This window comes from Oryzias latipes, chromosome 17 (genome assembly GCF_002234675.1).
Source record: "Oryzias latipes chromosome 17, ASM223467v1".
Taxonomy (NCBI): domain Eukaryota; kingdom Metazoa; phylum Chordata; class Actinopteri; order Beloniformes; family Adrianichthyidae; genus Oryzias; species Oryzias latipes.
Window position 1 is genome coordinate 24,146,163 of NC_019875.2, and position 11,425 is coordinate 24,157,587.

General features: G+C 37.6%; 3 protein-coding genes across 4 annotated transcripts; 2 read left to right on the forward strand and 1 right to left on the reverse strand.

Annotated features, from left to right (window-relative positions):
• Positions 1 to 919: 919 nt before the first annotated feature.
• Positions 920 to 5,449, forward strand: LOC101173974 (presenilins-associated rhomboid-like protein, mitochondrial). Its single transcript, XM_004079232.3, has 10 exons — positions 920 to 1,076; positions 1,697 to 1,880; positions 2,143 to 2,247; positions 2,330 to 2,462; positions 2,551 to 2,646; positions 2,732 to 2,881; positions 3,098 to 3,168; positions 3,256 to 3,357; positions 4,143 to 4,240; positions 4,636 to 5,449. The coding sequence occupies exons 1-10, from the start codon at positions 997 to 999 to the stop codon at positions 4,766 to 4,768; spliced, it is 1,152 nt and encodes a 383-aa protein (XP_004079280.1). The 5' UTR covers positions 920 to 996; the 3' UTR covers positions 4,769 to 5,449.
• Positions 5,450 to 5,805: 356 nt separating this feature from the next.
• extl2 (exostosin like glycosyltransferase 2) lies at positions 5,806 to 8,066 on the reverse strand. Its single transcript, XM_011486799.3, has 5 exons — positions 7,899 to 8,066; positions 7,128 to 7,573; positions 6,964 to 7,034; positions 6,734 to 6,849; positions 5,806 to 6,643 (listed from the first exon to the last, which is right to left on the reverse strand). The coding sequence occupies exons 1-5, from the start codon at positions 7,901 to 7,903 to the stop codon at positions 6,247 to 6,249; spliced, it is 1,035 nt and encodes a 344-aa protein (XP_011485101.2). The 5' UTR covers positions 7,904 to 8,066; the 3' UTR covers positions 5,806 to 6,246.
• A 164-nt stretch (positions 8,067 to 8,230) lies between these two features.
• On the forward strand, positions 8,231 to 11,303 carry LOC101157888 (uncharacterized oxidoreductase ZK1290.5). 2 transcript variants are annotated; one of them, XM_020711068.2, is made up of 9 exons: positions 8,231 to 8,380; positions 8,468 to 8,538; positions 8,637 to 8,717; positions 9,075 to 9,323; positions 9,475 to 9,576; positions 9,792 to 9,883; positions 10,216 to 10,398; positions 10,487 to 10,546; positions 10,919 to 11,303. In XM_020711068.2, the coding sequence occupies exons 1-9, from the start codon at positions 8,355 to 8,357 to the stop codon at positions 11,012 to 11,014; spliced, it is 960 nt and encodes a 319-aa protein (XP_020566727.1). In that variant the 5' UTR covers positions 8,231 to 8,354; the 3' UTR covers positions 11,015 to 11,303. The 2 variants fall into 2 exon arrangements, with proteins under 2 accessions (XP_020566727.1, XP_004079383.1); XM_004079335.4 differs by having other exon boundaries at positions 8,241 to 8,380; positions 8,614 to 8,717.
• Positions 11,304 to 11,425: the final 122 nt, after the last annotated feature.

The window sequence follows — 11,425 nt, forward strand, 5'->3', positions numbered from 1 at the left end:
TTGTATCAGCAATGACAAATGACGTTACAAAATGAATCATTGTTTAAATGAAACATTACAGCCTTCTTCAATAAAATAATCTATGAACAGGAAATAATATTCCTCTTACAGTTAAGTGTTCCATCCTTGAATCCTTGAAGTTTTGTCTTCATCTAACTTTCAGCCTTTCTGTTCCAGATTCAGTCACTTACTTTGGTCACAGTTGTGAACGATCTTTGCAAATCATACAGCTTTTAAAGAGTAAACTTTTCCTTTTTCTTTTATTTTATCATCTATGTTTGAAAGCAACAACAATTTCAGTCTGTCGACTAATCTAATAGTGTGTTTATGTTATATTCTAATGCAATGACCCAGATTCATAGTATTTTAAGACTTAAAAGTCCATTTTCTCTCTCTTTTTTAATATTATGGATCAATAAATGACTTGAACTGAAAACTGAGTTAATCATAACAGCACATAGGATAAAAGAACATTGTAAATATATTTATTGACAGCATACTTATTCAAAAGAGTTGATTTGTCTTCAGAATACATGACTAAGTATCTTAATCCTTGTGCAGGTAATTCTGCTTTTGTGCTCAGCTATTATTTTCACGTCTTTTTTAATTCCTGCTCTCTCTTTTACCTATTAACCTCTTTTTTTAGATCATTTTAAAACAGAATGATTGTATTGCTTTTTGCTATACACAATTAATGGGGCACTCTTCATTAGATATTTGCTGCCGTTTTTGATTCATACAATTGAAACAGATTCAAACGCTGCTCTAAAGAGTAAAAAGAAGATATATTGAGAAAAGGGTGATTGGCGGAATAACAATTTAACAATCATATGTTTTATATAAGTCTATGATTTTATCTTATATGTCCGTGAATTTACCACGCAAAAAAATGAACTGCAAGCTTTCATTTATTGGAAAAGTCCGAGCTTTCAGGAAAGTCCGTGAATGCAGCACTACAAGTGGGAGTGGCTTCTTTGAGAGGTCACAACAACAATCATGGCGTGGAGGGGGTGTCTTGTGAAATGGTCCAAAATAGAGTCCATTAAATCGCAGAACACGAAGCCCTGTAGTTCGAGGTGAGTAAATGGAGCATCCCCTCAGCGGACAAACGTTAGATCGGGGAAAACGAAGACACGTTCGATGTTTGTCCGCGTGTTTGTCTCCTCTTCCGACAGCGGATAGTTATCTAACCGCACTGCTGCGTTCAGTCAGTCAGTCAGTCAGTGGGCTTTCAACAGCCATCAGGGTTACTTAACTGATCAAAGCACATTCATTTAAAATTAGTTCAATTATTATTTAAAAAAAACACAATTATTCAACGCATATTCATACATTTGTATGACTTTGGATCTCTTATGTAGCTGCAAGTGTGTCATAATCGGAGGTGCCATATACTGCCTTCTGCAATAATAGAGTTGGAATAATTAACCATGACCAAGCCAGCGATTGTATATTTTGATAATAATAGCAGATTAATGAACATACTTACATAGAGATTTTAATCAGACAGAAATTCATTACAAATAATGTGTTTTTATTTTTTTCTGGATGGAAAAATATATATATTTTTTTGTTTATTTCTTCAGCTTCCCGTTACTGTTCAAAAACACTGATGTAAAGTCATCAGACTAATCGTCCTGTATGTGTGCACATGATTAATTACGGTCTTTACATGCTTCCATTGTCGTAACAATAGATTCAACCCCTACCACCAGCAGAGGTTTGGTTTTCGTCGTGAAGCAAAAAGGTCGGACACCAAAAGAGGAAATGACACCAAAGAAACAAAAGCCTTGCCTCCCGAGGCGGGGATGCCAGGATCCCAACCTCCTCCCAAAATCCGAAGGCCGAGTCTCTTCAGACCGTTCATGTTCACGGTTGGGGTAGGTCGTCCTTTATTTTTACTGAAATCAGCTATATCTGGTGAGAAAACAAAAAAGAGGCACAAATGAACCACAACGGCTCATGCATGAAAAGAGCTACAGAGGTCATGTGATCACGCTCTGGAGGTTTGGAGCTAAGTTGATGAATTTCATTAGGAGCCAAAGGTCAGGGGCTTTTAATTTGGACTGGTGTGGATTATTTCTGATGACATTTAGTACCGAGGGGGGTGGTTCCCTTGGTTGTTTTCTTATTCCATGTCAGTTTACAGGCTGCTCCTTCGGCGCAGCGGCCATCCTGCAGTACGAGACCCTGAAGTCAAGAGCCCGGGCTGCAAAAGATGGAGAGGAGTTAGAAAAACTGGTGCTGGTGAGAATCCCTAATGATACTTGTAGTTTGTGGCGTTTTGTTGGTCCAGTCCTTCACTAAAATACGTTTTTTTTGTCTCCAGGGTTCCCAGGACATGGCATATTGGCACGACTGGTGGAACCAGCTCTCCGGTTTACAGCGACAGGCCCTCCTCCTGATGTCCATGTTGGATGATTTTTGGAGCAGCCTATCAGAAGGCCAGAAGACGGTCACCGGTAAGCCGTCGAGCTATTTCAAACTGAACTGATGCGATTATTGTGCAGCATGTGCCGATTAAAAGCATTCATTCCCTTCGTTTGTTAGGTATTATTGCAATAAACACTGCAGTTCTTTGCTGCTGGCGGATCCCATCAATGCAGAGAAACATGATTAAGTACTTCACGTCAAACCCAGTCTCAAGTAAGCACACCAGTTATTTACTCTGCTGTTCTAACCTCTGTCATAAAAATAAAGACGCTGTTTTGTTTTTTTTCTTTACTGACAGAAACCCGATGCCTTCCCATGATCCTGTCCTCCTTCAGCCACTACTCCATTATCCACATGGTGGCCAACATGTATGTCCTATGGACATTTTCCTCTGGAATCGTCTCTCTTCTAGGAAAAGAGCAATTCCTTGCAGTTTATCTTTCTGCAGGTATGTTTAAATGCATTTCTCCTAAAATAGTTCAACACAAAGGAATTATGTTATTGTAAACATATATTCAATAACTTTGTGCAATTGCTTTCTGTCATTTCAAGTCAAGTTTCTTGCCTTGACTTTCATTTTGCAGACACACTCTTCAGTCGGATCTAATGAAACCATAAGTCCGGTTGTCTTTAGGTAACTTCGTGTCTCTTTGTGTCATTTTAGGTGTGATCTCTACAATGGTTAGTTACATTTGTAAAACAGCAACAGGGCGATTCCATCCATCGTTAGGAGCGGTAAAGAATTGACATACGTATTTACATTTGACAAGACTTCAGAACATGAAGCACTGATTCTGACCCAGGACTGTGCTCTGTCTACAGTCAGGTGCTGTCATGGCTGTACTTGCTGCCGTCTGCGCAAAGGTACCAGAAGCCAAGTTAGGAATAATCTTCCTTCCCATGTTCACATTCAGTGCTGGAAATGTAAGTCGGCGTCTTTGAGCGTAAAAGCTGCATCAGTGTTTCTATTAGAACAGATGCAAAGGGTCTCATTCCTGTTTTTTTTTTGCTCTTTTTTGTCATGATTCCACGTCGCTGTTTGTCTCTCCTAAAGTGCAGTCATGTAGGCTAATCAATGAGTGATCAAATCAGGAAGGTGCAGGTTCTCATATAATAATATTTATTAATAATAAGACATTTTATTTAATTAGGTACCTTTCTGAACACTCAATGTCACTTGACCACTAAAAGAGTTAAAACATAAATAACTAAAATCAATTAAAAAATACATGGACATTTGCCTTTAACTATTAACCCATTGAAATTAAATCAGTTCAAACATATCATCTATTAATCAAATCCATCAATACATTTATTTTGAGGAAGTTCTCCTGTTTTTGAGGGCAAAAAAAATCCTTTCAGTTAGTTTTTGGGTGTAAGAAGTCCTCAAATCCACCTTTGGTTTGTTAAAATCTCTAGTTTTGTGACAAGTTTTTTGGTGGAATTTTGAATTTAGATTTCAAATGTATTTGAATCCATTTTTGACAGTGACACCCAGTTCTTTATTCTTTATAAAGTGTGCAGATTATGGGCAAACAAGGGAAAAATTAATAAAGAAGATGCTTAAATTTCACCTGATTTTTTTTTATATTCATACAATTCCTTTTACATAACTAATATTTGTTTACCGCATCTAAAATGTGTAAATCTGCACATCATTACAAGAAATCTTTGTGCTAGTCTGCTCATTGCCCTGCTTTTACATGTAGGCCCTTAAAGCGCTCGTGGCCCTGGACACAGTTGGGCTAATTTTGGGATGGCGGCTGTTTGACCATGCGGCTCACCTTGGTGGAGCTCTCTTTGGAGTGTGAGTCTCTTCTTACTTTTATAGTCAACTCCTCCCTGATTTGCATGTTCAGTTGGTATAAAACCCTGTGGAAGGTGGAAATAAAAGTCTAAAGTTAGGATCTGTTTAGCTTGTTTCTATAATGTATAACTCACTCATGTTTTTAAACTTATAAGCAAGTTGTTTTTGACTAAAACTGAAATTCCTAGAAAGCTCTAAGAAGAATTGAAAAGATAATCTATGATGATGTAGAAAAAGTTTTTTTTTAATTATCAGATACGTTTATTTGCTCCTAATAAACATGTTTTCAAATACATTTTTACCGTCTAGCCTCCATTCCAAAGAAAGATGTTAAATATTGTCGTAAATACCTTCCTGCAAAGACTCATTTTGACACTTTCTATCTTGTCACACAGATGGTACGTGGCATACGGTCACAAACTGATCTGGAGGAAAAGGGAACCTCTTGTAAAACTCTGGCATGACGTGCGTTCCCCAGGCTCTAAGGGATCCAAACCTGGCGCTGGTGGAGGAGCTGGAAACCCCTAAAACTCCCAGAGATCCAAAACTTACTGCTAAATATGCAAAGATTTTCATTTTCTTTAGTGACATACAATGGGATATCAGGGGATATTGTTTGAAAGGTCTGTTAAAGACAGAACCGCCTAAACTCATGACTTTTTCAGAGTTTTCTGTCTAATGGTTGCATGTAAACTGTTTTTTTGGCAGGGGACAGGCAAAGGAAACAGTGGTCCTATAATGTACAGTTGAAACAATTTAGCAGTTTGGTTGATTTTCAAGTGGAATATTCTTAAAAAGCCAAATACTATCCAACAATCATGCACCCCATTTTTTCTGCTTTTGGTGTCCGTGTCCAGTGCTCATGGCTTTGAGTGTAAAGTGTGACTTGTCACTGAAATGTGGCATTTTTAGGTGAAAAAAAAAGAAAAGATGCCTGAAGTTGGTTGGCTTTTCAATTCAGTTTTGAATAATTTGTTCTATCCCGAATGGTTTCTTAAGGTTGAATACTTACTTTAAATCAAGAAACCTTTAGATGAAAGACCTTAAGAAAAAGATGTGATGTTTAATGCTTGTCAATGCATTTCCAACTATTTTTAACAAGACTCTATGTTAAAGACAAAAATATTTTCTTTGTCTCAAAATAACTAATAAACATTAAAGTAACATTTTCCACTAAAAAACTAAGCTGATTAAACACACATGAATTTATCCTAACAGTCAGAATTTCTAGAATTGCCTCAACTATTAAAGTTATTTTTTCCAGTTGAAAGTGGTACAGTCCAAAAGTATGGAAGATGATTAGGGCCACAGAGAAACAAAAAGGGGCATAGAAAATTATGACTTTAATCTCAGAATTCTAAAGAAAATAAGTGAGAATTTTCTGATTTATTTTTCTTCTATGGCCCTAATCCTCTTCCGTACTGACAAAAAGTTTCTGATTTCAGACATACACAAAAGCCTTTTCCATGGAAAATGAACTAGATTAACTTCTCTACCAACTCTAATCTTTATTTTTGGGCTTCTGTTTACATTTTAAAAAACTTGGGAACACATTTTTGTTTTTTTAAAGGTTTTATTCAGCTCCAAGTTACCAAAATATAATTCTAAAAATCAGTCAATTTAAAAGAGAATAGCTAAATTGTTTACACATGTATGGCTGTAAACAAAGCTTTATTTGCTGGTTTTCTTTTAAATAAATGTACATACTCTTAACTATTTCAGTAAATCAAAAGTGGACCTTTTGGTTGTAGAGGTTCCTCTTCTCTCAAACTAACATTTCCCTGAAAAAACTGAAAACTTTGGGGGGGGAATTCCAAAAGGTAACAGCTAATGTTATTCCTCAAGTTTGTCTTAAATACATTTGCATTTTAAGAACATGGAGCTGCTCCTCAGAGGTCACCATCTTTGAAACACCAGCTGGTCACCAAGTGACACTTAAACTAACTTACCAGCGGGTTACTTCAGTTCAGCTGTTTCATCTATTTATTCTGCCAGAAGGCAACTCCTCAGCCTCTAGTCTTATGGTTGGCATAGCTTGGAAAACCCATCTGGGACACCATCAGGTTGGAGTAGCGGAGTGGCATGACGCCATAGATGTGTGTCAGCCTGTTCAGACAGTAGGACCTCTGGAGAAGGTGTTCCGGACGGTGCCACATTCCCTGATATCCACTGCTGGCATCTTTTTCCAGGTTACGAAGGTCTACAGGTTTGACAAAAACCCCAGAGGGTCTGATGCTCGCCTTTGACTGTTTCCCTACATGCAATGCTACAACAAAGTTCAGAGCAATGTCATCACAGTTCTGCGTTTGGTCAATCAAAGAAAGGACTTCCTGAGGTTGATCCTGGAAGAGCTTCAAGTATTGGCGGTGGAAGAAGGCCGCGCCGATTAAAACCATGGAGTATCTGCATATGAGTTCATGTCAAAACACGGCTGGTAAGAGAATGTCCAAGAAAAAGATTTAATTAATTAATACAACAAAGAAAACAACTCACTTATCTCCTCCAGCAGTTTCTGGATCCTGCAGCTCAAAGCTGCCGTAACTATAAACTCCTGCCGCTGTGGAAACATGTTTTCGCGGAACAAAACCAACAATTTGGTCTGTAAATTGCTGGGGGGGGAATGCAGATATTTTCATGCTTTACCCGTTAGATCAAAAGTGTGTATGTTGAAGATATTGTATCACAAAATTACAACATATAAGTCAGAAAGAAAAAAGGATTACCTTCCAGACGGAGAAAGCAAAACTGATGTCAGGAACGCTGATGAGCGTGTCATCATCCAGCATCAAAACGGCTAGAGGATTAGGAAAAACAAAGGATTCAAATACTTTTAAATATTTTTGGATTACCAACACCTATTGGGGTGAGTTGATTTAGATTTACAAACCATCTGTATCAATCTCAGAGAATGGCTGTAGTCTGTTCCGCATCCGGTTGCTTTTCTGTTCCTTAAAGATCACAGGTACTGGATGAGGACTGAAGGAGTCCCATAACTTTTCTGGGGTCTGCTCGCCAACGTTGTTCCAAATGATGATGATCCGCTGAAGATGAGGCACAGCCTGGTAATGGTTCAGAAGTTTGAGCAGAACATCTGTGCGGTTATAAGTCTGGATGATGATGGTGAACTTCTCCTGTGGGCCCTCAGGGCTGTGGCCCTGGGCAGACTCGGGCTTGTTCTGCAGCGATGCCCTCCTCAGAACTCCCAGAACACCATCACCTCCATGGTCTTCAGCGGGTGGAAGCAGAGAAGTCAACGCTGCTCCCACCAGGAGGATGAGCAGGATGGGGAAGACGACAAACTTGGGCCGAATTCCGAGGCAGCAACGGGAAAGCCTGCATAAACATAAGGAGTGTCTCAGATTCCATTCATGCGATGTTTGTGAGCACATAAATGTAAAATTTTGTCTTAATTATGTTAAATACCCAAGAGAACAACGCCACAACACAATAATTTGAAAATTCAAGTCGGTCAGTCTCAACATTTGCGATTTAATTTTAAAATGAATTTTTGATTCTACCAAATAATTTGTTCATTTTTGTTTAAATCTCGTTTCTTGCGGGATAAAACCCCGCCCCTCCCGTAAAATACACGAATAATTATTGTTTACGTCGCGCTGTCTTTTTTTTTTTGGTTTTTGTGTTTTTCCCCATAACTTACCTCATTTTGTGCACAATCTTGACATCTCAGTTCGCTACATGGACGCCATGTTGGTCACGTAGCCGCAACGTCACATCTGGCGTCAACTCTGATTTTTTATGGAGTCCCCCCCCCCCCTCTCTCTTTTTTTTTTTGTTTTTTCCCGTTTTTGAATTTTGAAGCTTCTCTGAAAACAATATGTTCGGTCAGTTCGGTCAGAAACAGGTATAAAAAGGAGGCGATGGTTTGTGTGTGTGTGTGGGTGGGTGTGTGTGTGTGTGTGTGTGTGGTGGGGATTTTACTTCCTGAAATGTGATTGGACAACAACGCGCCCCGCCTTCTGGCGTTGGATAACGAAATTTGTTTTTTGTTAGTATACCTTTTACTTTACTATTTTTATAAAGATTTTTTGCCTTTTTGTATCAAAAATAACTCTGGTGGATATTGCGGTAATTGCAATAACAATGCATTAACTTTATGCTGCTTTTTTTAAACACAAAACTGTGAGTCACCCTTTCTGCATAGCTGAAAGTTCAAATAATTCGCTATTTTAGAAGACACATTTTCGATTTTCATTTATTTCTGTTTAGGTTGTGGAAGAAGCAGATCCGCGTTCAGAAAGTAAACTATGAAAACTTTCCTTGTCCACAAATAATACCAGGTAAGTTATGCAATGTTACTTTAGCAGAACTTCCTGCGAGTTGAAAAGCAAAACAGTTTCCCCCTCCTTGACCAGCCTCTACAATCCTCAATGAACAGAAAATATGCCTTTAGTTCCGGAATTAAAACACTCTACAATCCCGCTGTCCAACGGTCTGCAGATCCCAATTCTTGGATTGGGTGAGTTTTATTTTGAAAGCAATGTTATTTAGGTCACCGGAAGTGGATGAATTCATACATTAGGACGTGTTTACAATCTGCAGAAATCCAAGACGTAATGAATAATTTTATGTGATTTTTTTTATATCCAAATTTTAAGTTGTGAGTCCTCACATTGATTTAAAGAAAAAGTGTTGCAAAGTTTGTTGCATGTTGTTTTGGCAAAAACATTGGAGGAAAACAGTATTACAAAGCTACAGCAAATGCTGGGTTGCATTAGTGGATTATCTGTTATTTAAAAAAAACAAAAACAAATTTGAAGTGAACATAACATTTCATGTTATCAAAGTACATATGTAATGACCTTGTTTTTTTCAGGGACGTCCCACGATGGTGGATATTCTCACAAGGCCATTGTTTATGCGCTCAATGAGTGTGGCGTGCGGCATATTGACACCGCAAAGCGCTATGGGTGTGAGGAGGATCTGGGCAAAGCCATTAAAGAAAGTGGACAAGAGCGAAGTGAACTCTGGCTTACAAATAAACTCTGGCCAGGAAACTATGGATACAGAGCAGCCAAAAAAGCTTGTCTGGACTCATGCTCACAGATGGGAGTTGAATATTTTGGTATTTCCATGTTAAACTCTATACTATACTAACCACAGAGGATTTTCAAGTAGCCCTTTTAACATAAAAATTCAAAAAAGTAGCCTCAAATAGTTAAATTCTGATTTTTTTTCTGTGTTCTTTATTAATCCCAGTCTCCTTTTTTTTTTAGATCTGTACCTAATGCATTGGCCAGAGTCACTGAGTCACGGAGGCTCCAACAGAGAGGTGAGAGCTGAGACTTGGAGAGCTCTGGAGGAACTTTACACAGAAGGTAATTTAGTAAAACATTACTTTTGATTCCTTCTAAAACAAATCAAAGTTGCTTCACAAACTTAAATTCACATTAAATTAAATTAAAACTCTCTAATAGTTAAATCCAATCAACCCTAGTTATATAATCACCGCTGCACCAACTGTTCCATAAAAACGTGGTACTGTTGGTGAGATGCATCTCACTGATTGATAAATACATTTTTGTCTTCATAGGTGTTTGTCGTAGTATTGGCGTGAGTAACTTTCTGATTAACCATCTAGAGCAGTTAAAAGAAGACTGTAGTGTGATACCACATGTTAACCAGGTATGTTTTTATTGTCACTTCTATTTAAATGGATTATTTGTTTTTAAGTGTCACATTACTGATTAATAATCAATGAGAATGATGTTTTTTCTACACTAGTAGGAACAAACACTGTTGGTTTTATAAATAAATTGGACGCTTATAAGTATCTTGGATCATAGAGATATATAAACTTTGTGCAAAAACTGTTTGCAAAAATGTCCCTCTGAAATAAGTCTGAAGTATTTATGAATACAAAAAGAGCAAATCTAAATGAAATTAATCAAACATAATTATGTTGGTAACCTTGTCCTCTGAATCTTAGAATATTGGTGGTTGTGCTGACCTGTTAGGTGGAGTTCCATCCATACCAGCAGCCTACAGCCCTGATGGAGTATTGTGCTGAGAGAGGCATTGTGTTTGAGGGTTATAGTCCTCTGGCCAAGGGTCAGGTCCTCAGCGATCCCACTGTTTGTCACATCGCACACAAGTACAGACGAACGCCAGCTCAGATCTGCGTCCGCTGGAGCATTCAGGTTGTTGAGGAATCCTTTTAGTTCCCTTGAATGTTTTTGAAAATACTTTTAAACACCTTTGCCTTTGGTTCTACATTTTTTTCCTCAGAATGGGGTCGTCACAATACCAAAGTCTACTAAAAAGAACAGGATACAAGAAAATTGTCAAGTAAGTCAAAAGACACTCATCTTTTCTTTTTCTTTTTTTATAATAAAAATTGCTGTAGTTACTCACACTGTGACATCTTTAAGCAGAAAAATTCTCAACTTAATTGTAGAGATGAGTTTTTGGTTAATAGGTTAATTGTTTTAAGATCCTCATTGAGCCAGCATCATGTAAATGCAGTTTACAGATTAAAAAAAAAAGTAATGCCATTGGGTAAAAGAGAAAAGTACAGAAAGCACCGAAGCAAATTCCAATTCTGTGAAACTGCTCTGTTCACTGAAAATGGCAATAAACACTCCTTGAATCCTTTTTTAAATTTGAATTTAAAAAGTTTCTTATTTTGCTAGTTCCCCCTTTTCCTCTGCTATTTCATAGGTATTTGACTTTCAACTGGAGGAGACAGACATGACTGCTTTAGGAAGTTTGCATGATGGAAGACGCGTCACTTGGGATCCAACTAATGTGAAATAAAAAACTGTCCTGAAACCCTCTTTCAGTAAGGAAAGAACTGATCTAATGTGTTGATACCCTTTCTGTGGTTGCTTTTTTTAATATAAAGCATTGTGGATAATGATAATAATCACAGCACATGATTATTCCTCTATTTCATGCGTTTTTCACAAAGTACTTCTGGTTTTAACTTGCTTTGTTCAGCAGAAAATCTACACTTACCATGCGTGTTTATGAAAATTAGAATTTGAAATTTAAAATGTGAATAATCCAAGTGTAGTGAATGTTAAAATAAACTTTTTTCCCACAATTACAAACTTTATTTTAACCTCGATCTGATAGCCAGTTCAACTAAAAAGCAGTGTGGGCCTCATAATCAGAATCTGAATCCAATCTATATATTTAAAAAAAAAGGACTTTAGTATTCATAAA